This window comes from Musa acuminata, chromosome BXJ1-4 (assembly GCF_036884655.1).
Source record: "Musa acuminata AAA Group cultivar baxijiao chromosome BXJ1-4, Cavendish_Baxijiao_AAA, whole genome shotgun sequence".
Lineage (NCBI taxonomy): Eukaryota > Viridiplantae > Streptophyta > Magnoliopsida > Zingiberales > Musaceae > Musa > Musa acuminata.
Window position 1 is genome coordinate 38391463 of NC_088330.1, and position 17750 is coordinate 38409212.

The 17750-nt window shown below is 37.3% G+C and overlaps 2 protein-coding genes across 2 annotated transcripts; one reads left to right on the top strand and one right to left on the bottom strand.

The window, feature by feature from the left end:
• Positions 1-1992: 1992 nt before the first annotated feature.
• On the top strand, positions 1993-13707 carry LOC103982924 (mitogen-activated protein kinase kinase kinase 5). The gene is made up of 11 exons (XM_009400014.3): positions 1993-2748; positions 4852-5499; positions 5576-5663; positions 6119-6181; positions 6265-6428; positions 8353-8428; positions 9403-9462; positions 10717-10836; positions 12637-12843; positions 12929-13005; positions 13101-13707. The coding sequence occupies exons 1-11, from the start codon at positions 2219-2221 to the stop codon at positions 13303-13305; spliced, it is 2238 nt and encodes a 745-aa protein (XP_009398289.2). The 5' UTR covers positions 1993-2218; the 3' UTR covers positions 13306-13707.
• Positions 13708-13998: 291 nt separating this feature from the next.
• LOC135665086 (transcription factor RSL3-like) lies at positions 13999-15640 on the bottom strand. Its single transcript, XM_065177125.1, has 5 exons — positions 15061-15640; positions 14775-14978; positions 14622-14687; positions 14477-14542; positions 13999-14352 (listed from the first exon to the last, which is right to left on the bottom strand). Exons 1-5 carry the CDS (start codon positions 15523-15525, stop codon positions 14254-14256), a joined length of 900 nt encoding a protein of 299 aa, XP_065033197.1. The 5' UTR covers positions 15526-15640; the 3' UTR covers positions 13999-14253.
• Between the last annotated feature and the right edge of the window lie 2110 nt (positions 15641-17750).

The window sequence follows — 17750 nt, forward strand, 5'->3', positions numbered from 1 at the left end:
AGATCGTCTACCGGTGAGTGGCGCGTTGACCCAGTCATCCTGGTCGGTGAACTCGCGTGCCATGGCCTCTGACGTCTGACGCGTTCAATTGCCTCGTCTTCAGTTCCATGGTCCGGTCTGCGTCCCCAAAGCCTTCTTCACCCAGAAGAATAATAATATTGAGGTGCGCCAGCTGTCACACAAACTGGTCCCCAAGTGAGCTGGAGCTGACCTCGGTTCACGGTCAACGCAAAGTCAACACAGCTGCAAAGCTTTCACCCCCAAAAGACTAATAATACTGAGGTGAGCCAGCTGTCACACGCTGGTCCCTAAGTGACCTGGAGCTGACCTCTGTTCACGGGTCAACGCAAAGTCAACATAACTGCGAAACGTCTGGCTCGGAATTCTTAGCTGTCGGAAACGTAGTGATCAGAATCACAGGGAATGTAGATTCCATTGGATCACTAAGTTATTAGGTTAATTCCCGATTTAATGCATTCTCTCGGTGATATATAAATTATACATCATGATTAAAATGCAAAACTTGTATAACATAATAAGAGTAATTTTGTTGAAATTGTGAGAGAAATTCAAATATCATCTGTAGTAAATAATAGAGTTGAGCATCTGATTTTGATTAAAATAATAATAAAATTATATATTAAAATTAAATATTTTTTTTATTTAATTTTATAATAACAAATTATATAGTCGATCTCAAATAATCAAGGAGTTATATTTATAATAATAATAATAATAATAATAAATATGAGATTGTTGATATATCTCTGATGTGCACAAGTGAACGTGATCGTTCAAATGAAACGTAGATTGATCTTTTTTTTCTCTTTAAAAGTAGAATGATTACTTAAATGGACGACTAATTGGGTTTGGATTGGTTGACTCAATCCAACATGTACGATAATAACAAGAAGAAGCTCAACTATTTTTTAGAGTTTAAATATGATAATTAAGAGAGTTTCCTTTGAAATGGACCAATATGCATTGTACACTTGATAATTTCAACTTTAATTTGAATTGGTATTTAGTATAGGATAGGTGATATAGGTTTGACCACTTCCACTTGGACTTGGATCACAATTTCATATATATTTTTTATTTGTATCGAGTCCAATTAAGAATTAAAACATTAATTAATGAAGAAATTAGATGATTAAGATACTTAAGGACTAATGGGTAAACATCAATGCAACTTTATTGACCATATGTTTATTATTATATTACTAAATTGCTCTCTTATTTACTCTCTCGATTTTCACTTACACGAAGAAAGAAAGATAACTAAAATAAATAAAAAGATGATTGATTTATTATTAGAATTTATTATATTAATAAGAATAATTTTAGCAATGATAACGGATACCATTTAATTCGAACTCATAATTATATTGTGATAAACTATCAAAATCTTTGTCAATTAAATGACTAAGCTATTTTGATGAGATTTTCAACTTTTAATTTTTAATATTTTATCAGACGAGGCTTCATACCTTCGATCTTTTATAAATGAATGAGATAGATATATAATGTTTTAAGTGGATAATGTATGTAGTGAGGCTTTCAACTGTCAATATCGAGCAAATAGATTTGATATGTTATTTTATCAGACTAGTAGACCAATGTTGTAGGTTAATATATTAATATTATATTATAGAAATTAAAATTTTAAGATGAATGTACTTTACGAAACATTTGTATATCTAACAACTTCAAATATGAGACATGTTTTCTATTTGTTTATTTATTATCTTTCGCAAACATAGAAAAATTGAACTACCACTCACTAAATGGGAATATATGTCGGCCGACATGATGTCAAAAGCGCTATTGTGATATGACGTCAGACAACCTTTATATCGTTTATTTTAAATCGGAATATCCGCAACAGTCGCTGTCAAAGCCAAAAAAGAAAAAAAGAAGAAAATTGCTTTTTCAGTTTTGACCCCTCCGCCAATCCTTCCTCGTTCGCCTCAAAGCCGCGTGTCGTGTCGAGAGAGGAAGAAAGGGAGAGATGGCTGGCGTCGCGCACCGTTGCATTTCTTCGCGACCTTTGTCTTCTTCTTCTTCTTCTTCTTCGTCTTCTTTTTCTTCTTCTTCTTCTTCTTCTTCGCCCATATACCTCCCATGGGCGACGCCACCCGATCCCTCGAGGCTTAGGGTTAGGCTTCCCCCCCGCCTTCCATTTATACTACCCTAAGCCTCCCCTCTTTCACCACCCATGTCCCCCTCCTCCGCCCTCGACATGCCTTGGTGGAAGAGCAGCAGCCACAACCATATCCTCTCCTCATCCTCCTCCTCCTCGTCCGCCTCCCAGAGCACCGGCGGCCACCGTGGCAGCCGCAGGGACGTCCGATTTTTCCCTTGGAGCCGCCGGCACCCCCTGCCCCGCCTCACCCGCCAGCGGAAGCTGCGCCACCTCACCGACGTCGAGATCGACGAGTTGTCCCTCGACGATCCCGCTGCCGTCTCGTTCTCCGCTCCCGTCTCCATGTTCGCCAACAACCTCGAAGCCATCCCCTCCCGGTCCGTGTCGTCGCCGATTTTGCTGCCGCGCCCGCTCCCCCTGCCGGACGCCGCCGCCGCCACGCCGTATCGAGATTCGACCTCCGACCGGGGGCTAGGGTTCTCGCATTCGAACGCCATCGGCTTCCCTTTGCCCTCTCCATTGAGGGCTTCTAAGAGGGCGGAGGGTGACGACGGGAATGGCGTAGCTGCCGATCCCACGTCTTTCGCATCTGCGGTAGGGAGGTATGATGCTTTCTCGAGCTACACGTCCATGGTTGATGAAAGTAATTTGGGAATCTAACTACAAGACATTGTATCTCATTTTCATCATTATACGCTGGAAATAATATATCTTATGTCAAGAAATCGTTATTAGTTTCTTCTATCACCTAATCGTTAAAAAAAGGTTAAAATTTATGTGCACCATTGAAAGAGTAGCAATTCGACTTATTTAGAATTCTTGAGACTCTCGACATGGATATTAGATGGAATCATGCTTCATACTATTTCTCATCTGTTGATGTCATTCTGTTTACGATTTTAGTGTAAGAAGTTCCCTTGGAATAACCATTTGCCCTTTTTTGAATCTTATGAACTTTCCTAATCGTCTTTTGTTTGTGTTGGTTTCAAGTAACGTTTTATGCATTTCTCTTGGTTTCGGTGGTAACTTTACTATTACAAAAGCAAACTTGATATGGTCTAATGATTAACTTATTTTTGATATTTATATGCCCAATAATTGTTATTCTGGTATCTTTAGAGCTCTCAGAATGTTAGGACTATAGAGGCTTCATTGTTGTGCTTTCACGGAGTACATTAATTATACACTCTGTGAGGAATGTCTTGGTATGGCCTAAGCTAGATGATGATGAGAAAAACATTGGTTATACATTCTGTGGGGAATGTCTCGGTATGGCCTAAACTAGATGATAATAAGAAAAGCATTGGTATTAAAGACAAGAGATCGTAGCACTTAAGAATCAAATTCTTTTAGAATAAGGGGGCGAAAGAAAAATTAATGGGAAAAAAAGGAGACAATCTTGAAGGGTTATAAGCATGACTAATTCTTCATAGTTGTTTATAACCAAAGTTTACCAACGGATGATGCAATAATCTTCTCCCTGTCGCTTCGAAGAGAAAGCATCTATCTTGAATGGACGTTTTAGTGCATTTGTCCTCCATTTTAGCATGAATGATGACATAAACAAGATGGTAATGTCATTCATCTAAAGTTCCAACTTGCTGTTTTCCCCTAAATTTTAGGAACCAGGTAAATATTCTATTAGTTCTAATTTCTTAAAGCTTCCATTTTAGCAATTCTTTTTTATAACTGATTTTATTTTCACCTTGTCTCTGCCATTCAATGACCTTCGTTTACCGTGCTTTAGCAATCACAAATTTTATCCTTGTTAGCTTTAGTGTAGAAATTGTAGGCTATAGATGGCTGGCTGTTTACTACCTGCCATTCAGGCACCAGGTACTGGTGTGCTGGTAGTCCATTGTGATGCTATGTGCTATGTCACATTGGCGCTGCTGATGTACTGCTGGAATAGAGAAACAAAAAAGGCAAAAGAAAAGAGAAGAAATGTGGCAGCAAAGTGAAATAGCATATACTGCATACATGTTTCTCAATTCTTTGGCTTCACTGTTGGCAGCCAGTAAAGGCATGTTGCAAGCGGTGCGGTGAACCTAGAAGGCTTTTATGCTGTTCTTTCTTTATGCAGCTTAGAATTCTTGTAGACTCTTGGGCTACTTTTGCTATCACGTGAGCCACTTGTGTTTTAATAATTAATTCAAAGTCATTTGATTCAAGGTTTCAAGCAAGGTTCGCCGTATCGTATCGTACCGGTGTTTCGATCCGGGCTCGGTATCGGTATGGTACGGTGTACCGAGCGGTACACCCAGCTACAGTGTGCTACAGTGTCGGTACGGTACAGTGCGGTCCGCGTACCACTGGTCTGTCGGACCGGTACGTACCACCCGTACTGGGCGGTACAGTCCGGTTCGGCAAACCTTGGTTTCAAGTATCAGGTGAACTGGTATGTTTAGAACTTTAGATCAATATCACCAATGTGACCAAGTACCAGTACTGAAACATATGGATCAGTGCTAATGAATGTACATTTTTTTACTGGAGGGTACAACTCAGTATACCTCTCTGTGCAATATTAGTGTACCAGTATGATAGATTACTGAAACTGGTAATGGACTGTTATTTAAAACCTTGATTTGATGTGCTTACACAACAATCTTTGCACTGGGCAAGAAATATCTTTCTATCATTCCCTAATTTCTTTTTGCTTTTTACCAAATATATGTTGATGAGTTGCAATTTTTCTGTTGCAGTAGGTTAGCTTACCATACTAATTACAGTAGTCCAGATCAAGTTGGCATATCATCAAATAAATCAACTATTAGTCACAGGAGGAAGGTGTTCCAAGATCCAAATTCTTCTGAAACTATGAAATTTAGGTTGAATATTCCTGCTAAAAGTGTTCCAGTCAGCCAGTTCTCAAGTCCTGTTACTAGTCCTGTTGCCAGTCCTCGGAGATTTAGTGATGTAGACTTCTCAGCTTCTCCCATTGGGTTTCCAGGGCTTCAGATGTGGTCAGCGCCAGAGATCTCTTCCAAGGGTATGATGGCAGTTTATCCTTCACGCACTTCACCTGAGAAGACAATGTACAGTCCTGAACGTTCTCCACTTTGTAGTCCAAGAACTAAAAGTCCTCTATTAAGATCTACAAATCCTAGTGCACCGCCATCTCCCGTGCAGACAAAGTTGTTTGCAGAGAGCCCAACTGCATGGCATGAAAATGGTGGTAGTGTCAATGTCCATCCACTGCCTCTTCCTCCTGGGGCCTCACCTTCTTCACAGTCAAACTTTGGTCATCAGAGTGCAGCAAAAACAGAGGTATCACTGAAGGCAAATCATTGGCAGAAAGGAAAACTTATTGGAAGCGGAACATTTGGAACCGTTTATGAAGCCACCAACAGGTATATAGTTACATTGTTCATAGGTAGGATTGAGTTTCCTTCCTTTTGTTTAATAATAATTGATATATTTTGACAGACATAATGGTTCTTTATGTGCAATGAAAGAAGTTAATATAATTCCTGATGATGCCAAATCTGCTGAATGTTTGAAACAGTTGGAACAGGTTCGTTCTTGATATCTAACTATACTGCTGTCAAGTGAGTAACTTTCAATTTCTCATTTGCATAAATAGATTTTGCTCTTCATTGTTTCTAATCCTGACGGAGATAAAATGCCAGGCATCATAAACTAATAAATTTTGAAGTACCCTATATTTGTTTCTGTTAAATATTCTCTCTCCTTATACTATTTTATATAATTTGGTCAAGTGCGCATCTTTTGAGATTCATACATCTGTTTAATGTTTATGGGCAATATGATATCCGGATATCTTACATAATTTTTGCCCTACCAGCAAGTTGTAGGGCAAAGTTGACTACTTTCAGATGCATTAATGGTTATAATTTTATCTCATATTGGTTCTAACCATCACTTAATGTTGCCCAATTACATCTCGTGATCTTTCTGGTGTGACACTGGTTTCTGTTGATTGATTGGCCTTTGTTCTCTGTACTGCAGGAGATAAAGTTTCTTAGTCAATTTAAGCATCCAAATATTGTCCAGTACTATGGGAGTGAAACAGTGAGAACATTTGTGGTTATATTGAAGCTGTTATATTTCTTCTCTTTGCAGTTTTATAGATGCATTCGGTTTTGTATATGCAGATTGAGGATCGTCTTTACATATATCTAGAATACGTTCATCCTGGTTCAATTAATAAATATGTTCGTCAATATTGTGGAGCTATGACAGAATCAGTGGTGCGCAATTTTACTCGTCATATTCTCAATGGGCTGATTTACTTGCATAGTAAAAAGATCATGCACAGGTCAGTATTTTGGATGCCAGTGACTTTTTACTTTAAAATGTATATGCCTTTTAGTCTTCTGAAACCAGCTAGAACAGGGATCCAGGAAAATGCTGCAACTGAGAAAATTGGATTTGCATCTGTTTATCAACAAACAGAATGATCAAGAACCTAAATAAAGCATCCCTAATTATCTTAATCCATGTACCTGGCAGACTCCATGCAGGGGTTTTGAATATATAAATCTATATGCTTTCTTTAATTATTACAATGATAATTAACAAACTTTTTTATCTGTGATTTTCTTGTAACTAGGCAGAATTAATCACACAATGTCTACCAATTGCAATCTTAGTTTTTTTAATCAGATAAATTTTCATCTTACATTATTATGTCAAGACAACAACAAATAAATTTTCAGGTGCACAAGATATATAATAGTTAGAAATCTGCTCGATGGTAAAAGATGATCCATGTATCCAACCCCAAATAACTGGGACGTTACAGCTCATTGTCATTGTTGTAAAGCAAAAAATCAGTAAAAAATAAAGCAACCTCTTTGCTATTGACTCAATATTTGTTCACAAACAGAAGTTATGAATTACTCAAAGAAAAGGGACAAATCATGAATGTGCAATTGTCTTAAGTAGTTGGTATGAATGTGCACTCAGATTCACCTTTTATCCATCACAGATAAGGTAGATTTTTTCTATTTTTTTCCTAATTATGGCTTTAATAATAATTGGTAGCAGAGGTTGCTAGCAGGGAGACTAATTGTTCAGAGACAGATTATCATTGACTTTCATACAATTAACAGTACTTTCTACCATTAAGAGATGAAGGGGCACAATGTTTTTGTGTGTATATATACTTAATAAAGTTGCCTCATAAGTTTTTCAGTTATAATTTGCTTGTGTACATCTTTTTTGGACGATTTTCCTAGAAAATATTCATATTTTGGGTATTTTCCAAAAGGTACCCCTCTTTTTTTCCAGACACTACCCCTAATTTGAAAATACCCAAAATACCCCTAAATAATTTTTATGTCAAATTTCTTCTCTCGTTTTTTTTACCAGTTTTAAACTGTTATACTGTTTTTATTTGGCTCATTTACAGTGTTTTTCAATAGTATTTTCAGTGTTTATTTGAGGTATTGAAAACACTATAAATGTTATTGAGAAACACTGTCACCGTTTAGATCATTTACAGTTTTTTTTTGTTTTTATTGTGATGTTTAGAACACTATAATAAACCAAATTTTGATTTCTATTCGGTTGGTGTTGTTCTTAAACTATTATAAATACCTATTGAATTCCTGATATATCAAATAGTTTCTAGTATTTTGATTTTATTTGACTCATTATGGTGTTTTCAAGTAGGCTTTACAGTATTTTTGTTGTGGTGGCCAAAACACTGTAGCAAGCTGAAATATTGTAATAGGCAGAAAAAATGATTTGAATATTTTTCAAACTAGAGATATTGCTTGGGAAAAAATAAAATAGGGGTACCGATTGAAAAAATCCAAAATATGGATATTTCTAGAGAAATCACTCATCTTTTTTTCTCTCAGTCACAATTTGCTCGTATACGCTTGTCTCCTCAGTGTCAAGTCAATTATAACCTTTTAAAACTTTCCAATGGTAGAAAAAATTCAAGGGCACATATGCAATGAAAAGAAAGGGTGAATTTTTCACTTTACTTTTAATAAGGGGTATTTTTTGGACTAAAATAGGGGCAACTCAGTTGCTCAATTTTTTTGTATAAAAAAGTCAAGCTTGATGGTTGATCAATTCCAAGTTGTAGGCACCAAAATCTAAATATATGAGGTTGGCGAACGTTTAATAATTTTATAGGACACAAATGCTAAAACTTTCAGCTGTATATGTGTGAAAAATCCTTTCTTTTTTTTTGTGTGGCACTTTAAAGTGGCAATTGATTCATGCAGAGATATTAAAGGAGCTAATTTGCTTGTTAATGTAAATGGCGTTGTTAAGCTAGCTGATTTTGGGATGGCAAAGCATGTAAGTTTGTCTATATTGTACTAGATGAGCTGTATTTAAATGAAGTAACTTATATCTTTTAGTTGTTATGTTTTGTCTGGACATTTTGTTCTCATTGAGTATGACATAAATGGTCTCATGATTCCAGCTAGTGTCTTTCTGTGTGTTCCACTGAATTACTTCAGTTAAAGTTGTCAGAGACTCGGAGGTAATATCTATTGCACAGGATTGCAAATAAGTCAACAGAGTACTAAAGCAGGGTTGGAAAGGAGATAATCAGCTGCTGCAATGATTCTGAAGCAGGAAACAAGAATAATTTTTTAGAATTTATAAATAGAGTAGAAAATTTAAGAAAATGGGGGGTTTGAGACTGCTACCATAGTCTCATTTTCTAGGCAAATTAAAACTCCTTTTAAAAGAGCTGCAGGCTTTTGTGTGCAGTATTTTGAATTTGTGTGTCTATGCAGAGATAATGGCTGATATTTTTAAAACTTGTACTTGCTACTTCCTGCAAGAATGGTACTTTGTTGCCTCTATTAAGAACAACTAAACTGCATGTTGGATAGATGCCTACTACCTTTTTCCAATTTAAAGTCAAGTAGAACTCCATAAAGATAAGACAGCAATCTTATTGTCTTTTCTAGTAAGTATGAGATGAATTAAAGTAATTGTGAGATAATTTTTATCCAATACAAGACAAAATCCGAAACTTGGAATGTAAACATGAACAAAAATTTACTGAAAACCTACGGAAGATATAAAAAGATGATCTAGAATCAACCAGATCATGTCTCTTTCTACTTGTTTATATTGGGACTCATTTTCCATAGAATGATATCTGTCCAACTCTATACATATGTTAACATGATCTTCATGTTGTCTGGGAAGATCCTTGTACTTTTTAATATACATACATGTCATGTTAGACACAATTGCATGATTCTTAAAGTACGTTAAGTTGACTAGTGTTTTGATTTTATCTTTTCATTGATTAGTTAAGTGGAGCAGCACCCACTCATTCATTAAAGGGTTCACCATTTTGGATGGCTCCAGAGGTATCATTTTTCTTCTATTTAATATTAAACTATATTCTGGGTTGATATACTTGATTGTTAATAGGTTGAATTTTTTGCCTTTTCTTTTGTTTGTTATGTTATATGAGCATGCTGATATAAGCAAGGAGGTTACATCCATTTGCCTCATTGAAAATTTGTGAATTGACCATAAAAGACATACTTTTATACCTAGTCCAGAGGCTGCTATCATTGAGAAGCAGATATCATGATATTAATCAGGTGGCACTTTGACAGATTTGTGTAACCAAGTGGGAAAAAGTACTTAAGAGTTAAGACTGTGTTATGCTATATTCAGTCTAAACTCCTCTCTCCTGATTTCTCCATTAGGATATTAGGCCCCTCTTTTGCCCTAATTGATGATTCTGCATATCCCTTAATCTTTCCTCCTAATCTATGCTTGCTCCATTTCTATTTCTTAAATGATGCTCCCATTAAGCCTGCTGTTGTACTTGACAAATAATAAAAAGTAACTCTTTAATATGGGACACCCCTCTTATAACTCAATTAGCTTATAGTGGAGGCTGCAACAGAAGGAAAAGTTAATACAGGACCTGTGTGTCATGGCCTATGATGGTAGCAAAAGGACAGTAAGAGGAGAGCTGCCTAAAAGTTGTTCTTCTGGCTTCTTCAGCAGCATGAGCACAAAGAGAAGACATGATTGGATGACAAAGCCTCTCCTTGGTATTTGTAATTTGAGAAACTTTTGTCATTTGATTTTTTAGTTTCTCTGACACTCAGAAGTTAAATATTCCTAGAATATTCAATTAAGATAGTAGGAGTAAAAATAAGGTGTTTTTGTTCTTAGCAGCCAATTTTTTATTGAAATGTGATTTCCTACATTGAGGTGTTTTCCATGACATCTCCAAACGGAGATATTTATATGTGATTTCCTGAAAACATTGATTTACTGATCATTGCATTATGAAGCTCTTTGTTTTTTTATTTTTTATACTTCCTGTAGATGGTACTTCTTCTCAACTGACTAAAAGATGTGGCAAGAGTAGTAATTCATTAATCAAATAAAGGTACCCCTTCATAAGAAGTAAATAAAGTTTTTAAAACAATTGATCTTATACTTAGAGATTCTGTTGGTAGCTCCTAGAAACTAAACAAAGTGAATGCACCTTTCAACTGTAAAAATGGGTTTTATATGAAGGTTTAAATTAGTTGTCAAGTCTTTTCTTGGTCATATTCATCATTTTTGTAGATTTTGAACCTACTTCTCCATTTCAGATGTTGCAGGCTACAATGAATAAAGAAATTGGTTATGATCTTGCTGTTGATATTTGGAGTTTAGGCTGTACCATCATTGAGATGTTCACAGGGAAGCACCCATGGAGTGGTCTAGAAGGGGTCTGTATGTTTTTGTTATTCATGTTGTTGACATCTTGCAGCCTTTCAATTTAAGTTGTTAATGTTTAGCTATTTATTTGATTTTATGAAAAAACACACTGTTCTTGAGGTTATTACTCTTTGAAAAATTCTTTTCATTTGTTTTAGCAAAGGACTAAATAGGAAAATGACACTAAGAGAATACAGTGAAGGGTGGAGAGAAAAGAGAGATATCACACATCACAAGGTTTAAGTGATTTGGCACATAGACTTACAACGACAGGTGATCATGGCAAGGATCACCATTAAGATGGAAAAAATATACAAAAATGGTTTGAGAAACTCTCCTGTACAATTGTCACACAAAAACAACTCTCTTTCTCGAAATTCCCAAATGAAAAACAATTGACACATAATAGAAAGCTTTTTCCCCAGAACATTTCCTGTTTGTCCTCTCAGTGACCTCAATTTTCTTGTAATGTCCCTATTGCAATAATATGATACTTGACAATTTCAACATTCTGGCAGAACTTATCAAACTTTGGTGGTCAAATTTTGAAACTTTGTCAGTCCTCAACTTCCATTTTCTCTAACTTGAAGATTGAGATGACATTGGCTTTGTGACAAATTTTACTGTCGTTAGTGCCTAGTTTTACTATAGCATTATATGCATTTTTTTCGGAACATATAGCTTGTTGTTGTTGTACATGAGTGCATCCCTGATTCATTTCTGTTTGGTACACATGAAAAAAAGTTCTTTGGTAATGACAGACCTTCTAAAGTGATTAGTATGAGGTGTTGAAATTGTGGTGCTTATTCTAAGGAGTAGGATGTTTTTTTAGCTTGGAAATGGTGTTTGGTGGCAAATGTCCAGCCTCATGAAGGATCGAGGGACACAACTGTTTGAAAAGTAATGCTTATGCAATTATTTCTAGTGTAGTTTATACTAGATGAATGCCTCATTGCAAACCAACCAGCGGTGTGGAAGAAGGTTCACAATATGTGCAGGCTGGATCAGGTTGGTGTTCATATGCTGATAACTGGACTCAACCTAACTCCTAACTGAGTTGATCATCCAAAAGGTCAGCTTGGTTTATCAGGTTAAGCAGATGCAGGATACAAAAATTGCTGCTGACTGAAGCTTGTGATGATCGGTGGGCTTGAAAAGAAGGGGGGGTCAATGGTGATGAGGCTTATTATGAAACAAGAGAAGGGCGGGGACTTGGGGGCTTTGAGGATACAATCATAAGCGGATTTCTGGATATTAAATGTTTCTACTGATATAGACATGGGAAAAAACTGATCGAGTCAGGTTCAAGGTGGATTTGATACTAAATGTTTCTCTATGGAAGCTGCTCATCAAATTTGGTCATGTTTTCCCTAACAATTTTGAGGCCACGGATGCCGGATTTACTGTTACAATAAACTGCTGCTATTGTGCTTAAAGATTTATGCATGAGCATGTGCTATATACATATTATTTATTCTATAATGTACATATTATAGAATTCTTATTTTCCTTTGTCCTCTTCAGTTGCTTTCGGTATTTGCTCATCATAATTTAATTATTATAGTTTATCCTTGGGGGTTGGTTTTATACATTGTTCAAATCGATCAATTAGGCATTAATTTTGGTTTTGGTGGCTGCTAGCTGGCTCAATCCACAGTCTGTGTCCTGACAGCTCCACTAAGAATGTATATAACTAGATAATTTCTTAATCTTGCTGCCAAGCCGGCCCTTATTGCTTTACTGTTTTACATGAAGATCTAATATCAATTTTCCTTGTGGATCTGAATTAATTTTGCTTCTGATGTTCACAGCCTCAAGCTATGTTTAAGGTCTTGCATAAAGATCCACCAATACCTGAAACATTGTCCAACGACGGCAAGGACTTTCTTCAACGTTGCTTTCGTAGGAACCCTGCAGAGAGACCAACTGCAAACATGTTGCTTGAGCATCCTTTCGTTCGAAACTCCCACCATTACAGTATTCATGGTTCTCTCCAGGCTTTTGCAGGGATTAAACTTGTAAGTGACATGTTTTCTCATTTTGGTTTTACAGATATTGCCAGCTTCATATCCATACAAAAGCTGAACATGTTTGTAATGACAGGATAATACATTTAGCCCTGGAGATAGAGGTAAATCAAAAAGCGAGCCAAATGTGAGAAGGAAACATATGCCTAATGGGTAAGTAAGCCTTTTGTCGAGTTAGGAGTGTTCCATTGATTCTTTATGGTTCTGTACTGAAAAGGAGTTTTAATTTTATTTGGTTTTATCAACAGTGAGAACAATCAATCTCATCCTGAAATCCCTGAGTTAGCAGTCTCCCGTCTTTCTTCTCGTACTGCCGTCGAAGTTTTCCCTAGCTTGTCTCCTCCTCACGCAAGTCATGCTTCATTAAGTCCGGTTGGCTCCTCAGCGAACACACAGAATGGTGTTCAACCGGGTGCTGCAAACTTTCAACCCTATGCACTACCCAAACGTTAATGGCAAGGAAGAGATAAATCCCTTTTGATATAGAGTGGTGGATACTTGCCCAGCGGGTGTAAGGAATGCTAATTTAGTTTGATCCCCAGGTTTAGAAGACTAACAGAAGTAACTGAGGTCATTTAAACATTGGTGGAGCTGAGATGTATAGTTGATCGAATGCGATCACATTATTCCTCCTTTTTTGTTTTCTGAATGTTCTCCGACTCGATTTATTCTTCCATTACTTTGGTGATACAAGGTCTGTCATTGCTTTTGGGTATCTGAAGTGAACAGGAAGCCTTTTATTGTTTACTCCCTGGATGTGTTAAAGATCTACATCCAGGGGTCCGTCGATGACACTTATGTTGTATAATACTGTCCATGTCAGGATCATAATTCAAGTGTAGATGAATTCCTTCATATGTCTGCTGTATATCATATGTATACTTTTCATCAACCTTTTCAGGGCAATAGAAGTCACAGCCAATCTTTTTTAGGAGTTGCCAGTATGATTCATTGTGAAATCATCGAAATGCCGAAAACTAATACTTGCTTTGGTCTCTTTATCTGTTTCCTGGTGATAAAACGGAGGCAATTTGTGAGCTCTTCCGATGCCATTTGGATTACTATTCTCACTAAATCATATCGCCATTTCAGTAATCGTATCATCATCGTCCTGAGAGGACTTCGAAGTCGCTAAGTTGTCGTCGAGCAGGACACAATGATTTGGGTGCTTCAAGGTAACCAAATATTAATATGAACTACATGTCCAAACATATGTGAACCGATTCCTTTATGTGTTCGTTTGCATGCTGAAAAAGATCAAAAACACAAAAAATACTTGTGATGTGAAAAGGTTATGATTAGCATATCAAACCTAATCACATGATACCAATCAATACATTGTCAAGTCTCTTTCAAAGCGTTAGTACACAGTCTTGTAGCATTCTCAAGGAATCAATCACTCTACTGTGGTTGCTGTGGAGAAATGTCTATCTCAAGTCCGATGTTGATTCCGTTGTAAGCAATGGGAGCATACATCCACAGTTCGTCCGAGCTCAACAGCTGCATCACATCGAGAGAGAGAGAGAGAGAGAGATGACCATTAAATTACTTTTATTGTTTTTGACTTGATGCATTTTTTTCTTGAGAGAAGAAGGAAAGGAGAAGAAGTAATTTTGGTGCAGACCTTAATTTGGAGCTGCAAGAACTTCACATAATGGACAGCTTCCTCCAGCATCGTGCTAATGTCAACCTGTCATATGACATCAATTAGCTCCCCTAGATTTGAGGAGAGGATCTTTGGACGGAAAGCGGTGTCATCTCAAACTTACCTTTGTTCCATTGGGAACGAGGTTCTGTAAAATCCTCAGTCTCTCGTTGATCCTCTCCCTCCTTTTCTGTGTTCAGGCATTCATAAGGCATTAGAAATTAGAAGTTTGTCTTGAAGCCACACGGAAGGAAAATTGCGGGGAACACAATCTCACCCTTGCATATTGACTTTGTGGATTGGTCGATGGCTCTTGATCTGCTCCCTTTCCCGTGCTAAGATCTTGCAAGGCTCTCGAGTCATCTTCCCAGCTGTAGCTGCAGGAGTTCAGACGACAATTCATGGTGGTGGTGTTGCTCTCTTCCTCCCCGTCGCAGCTCCTGTTCCTTCTCTTCTTGCCTCTCTTCGGTGTCTTCACCACCTGCATCAATTCCGATCCCACACTCGTAGCACGCAAGAAGAACAAATCCGTTCACGTTCCTAATCTCATCCTTTGTACTCACAGTGGTGGAAGCTCGAGCCTTCTTTGAGCTTTGGGAGGAGACATCATCCTTGGAACGTGATCCACTCTTTCTTTCAGGCTGCAGCACCTGATCCTGAGCGCCCCCGAGCTCCGCAATCTCATCGCTGCTCGTTTCGCCGTCGTCGAGGCGAGTCGGACCGCCGAGCGGAGAGATGGAGTCGCAGTTGTTGTTCATGGAGGTGGAGCCGACGTTGATCACATCACTCGCGTCGTAGCTATCGTACCCACAGTGGGATCCAAAGAAGAAGCCACCGTACTGGTGAACGTCGAAGCTGGCATCAGCATTATCCCATGAACAGAAGAGCTGATCGTGGCAGTCTTGTTCACTGGATGAGCCGTAGATGCCAAGCAAATGTGCCACCATTTCAGAACCATCATCATCGTATGGTACGGTGGCATCCGATGAGCTCCATCCCGCCTCCTGAAGCACCATCGAAGGCTCCATTTCGTGCGGCGGAGGTATGGAGGAGGAGGAGGAGGAGGAGGAGGAGTACTGTTGCTCAGGGTGGAACAGCAGCCGAGAAGCTACATTTATACAGGCAGAGGAGAGCTACAAAAACCTGTGGCCAGAGAAGGGGTGGGTTGACTTCGATCCTCCAACAAGCAGTCACCAATTAAAATGACCGCCGTGGATGATTGGGAGGGACGCTGACTCATGATTAGTGCCACCATGGAAGCCGCAACTTGGTCGTCCTCGAGGAGCATTCAATGAACCAGCTGCAGAATTCTTCTTCGTCAAGAGAATAAACAATGAGAGGAGGCAACAAAGAGGTTGGCATGATCTCACCAGCACATTCCTCGAATCGAAGCAAGCTTGCATTTGGATCATTAACGGACGTTGAGCGCAATCGATTACTCATCACCCCTAAGTAAAACACTTTGATACATATGCTGGTTTTAGCAGCAGTGCCACAACGACAACACTGTGAGTCCTATTTCGTCGGCGACGAAGCCGGCGTTGACGGCCGGCCGGCCTGCCTGCCTGCCTTGCACAGCTGTGGAGAAGAGGATTAGAATTGGAGAGTTGTCGCCTGCTTGCAGACATCCACGGAGTCCAAACTCCATTTGTTATTCCCGTCACTGTTTGATTAGTACAACTGCTGAGTACTTTTTCCGGTGTTTTAAATGACCGACCAATTATAGCTTGCAATCAAAACGTGTAGCTTTCCAGTTTGTCTACTCTTCCTTCCTTTCTTTCTTTCTGATGACTGCTTGCTTGCTTGTTCATAAATTATAGATTTTATGAGATTATTTGTTAAGCCAATGATGATGAGAAATTAGGAAATAATATATATATAAATATATTAATATTACCGAGATAAAGAATATTGAGGTGGATTTGCCAAGTTATAATGTAGATTGAATTTATTGTTATTATTTGTTAACAAAAACATGTATTAAGAAATATATATAATTAAAAAAGTGAAACTACAAGATAATGTAGTTTATTATTGTTGTATTTGTTTTCTATTATTTAAGAAAAATATAATAATATCATGTGGTCATCAGTGTTGATGGTATGATGGGGCTGACATATTAAATGGAAGCATCATTTTGATACATATGAATGTGTAAATCTAAAAAATCAATTCTTCTAAGATAAATTTATAGCCAAATTAATCACATGAGCTAAGTTGTTGTCAGTGGATTCCCAACAGAAGTAGTATTGTATGTGACCCTCGCAAAGTCAACCATTAAGCTTTAAGAATACAATATAAGAGAAATTAGGTGGGCTATTATATTAAAGATGATAATATAATGGTTGGACCAAAGGGGAGCAGAGCAAATTGGGCTTCTCTATGACATGCATGAATGTGCATTGATAATAGCAAGACACTGAATTGTTAGGTAAATAAAAAAATCAATTAACTTGGAGAATTGAATGGCCAAAAAGTCTCAATTGGAGAATTAAATTTCATTCATGTTGTAATCACCACAAACCTCATCGCAGAGTAGAGTTGAGAATTCAGAGGAATGTTGGAATCATATGATTAAAAAGAGAATAACGTTAGTTGTGACCTAACTTCTATAATAAATAAAAAAAAAGAGGATTAGAAAACTCTTGTGATAATGTTGAAATTATCAGATTAAATACTTGTAATTTTGAAGGTCAATGTTTGGAGATTAAGTCATCAAGTCACAAGAATCATTTAAGTACTCGCAATGGCATGCTTCTCTCAGTCCAAACTACCTAATCATAGAGAGCGTGCAAAATCATGGGTGGATGGATATATATATATTGCCAAATTTTATGTGTGTGTCACAATTAAGATTCATTTAATTAAGACAGTGTGATGACAATGCCCGCATTTATAATTAAAATGTGATGTAATGATCATATCTTATGGTTGATGCTATCTTCCAATTATTTTGGAAACAAGTGCTCGAGTTGTGCATGCATCCAATCAAATGGGCTTCACTTGGTGATTACTACTACTTTCAATGTTTCATTAACTTAATTGGGTACATAATTAAGCATACTGCAGACACTAAGATGCCTAAAGATGTAACTAAATGCGATTTCATGTTCTTAATGGTGACTTCTATTCCTTTTTATTATTATTATTATTATTATTCTTATTATTATTCTTATTAATATATATATATATATATATATATATATATATATATATATATATATATATATATAATTTCTTTCAAATGTGATGG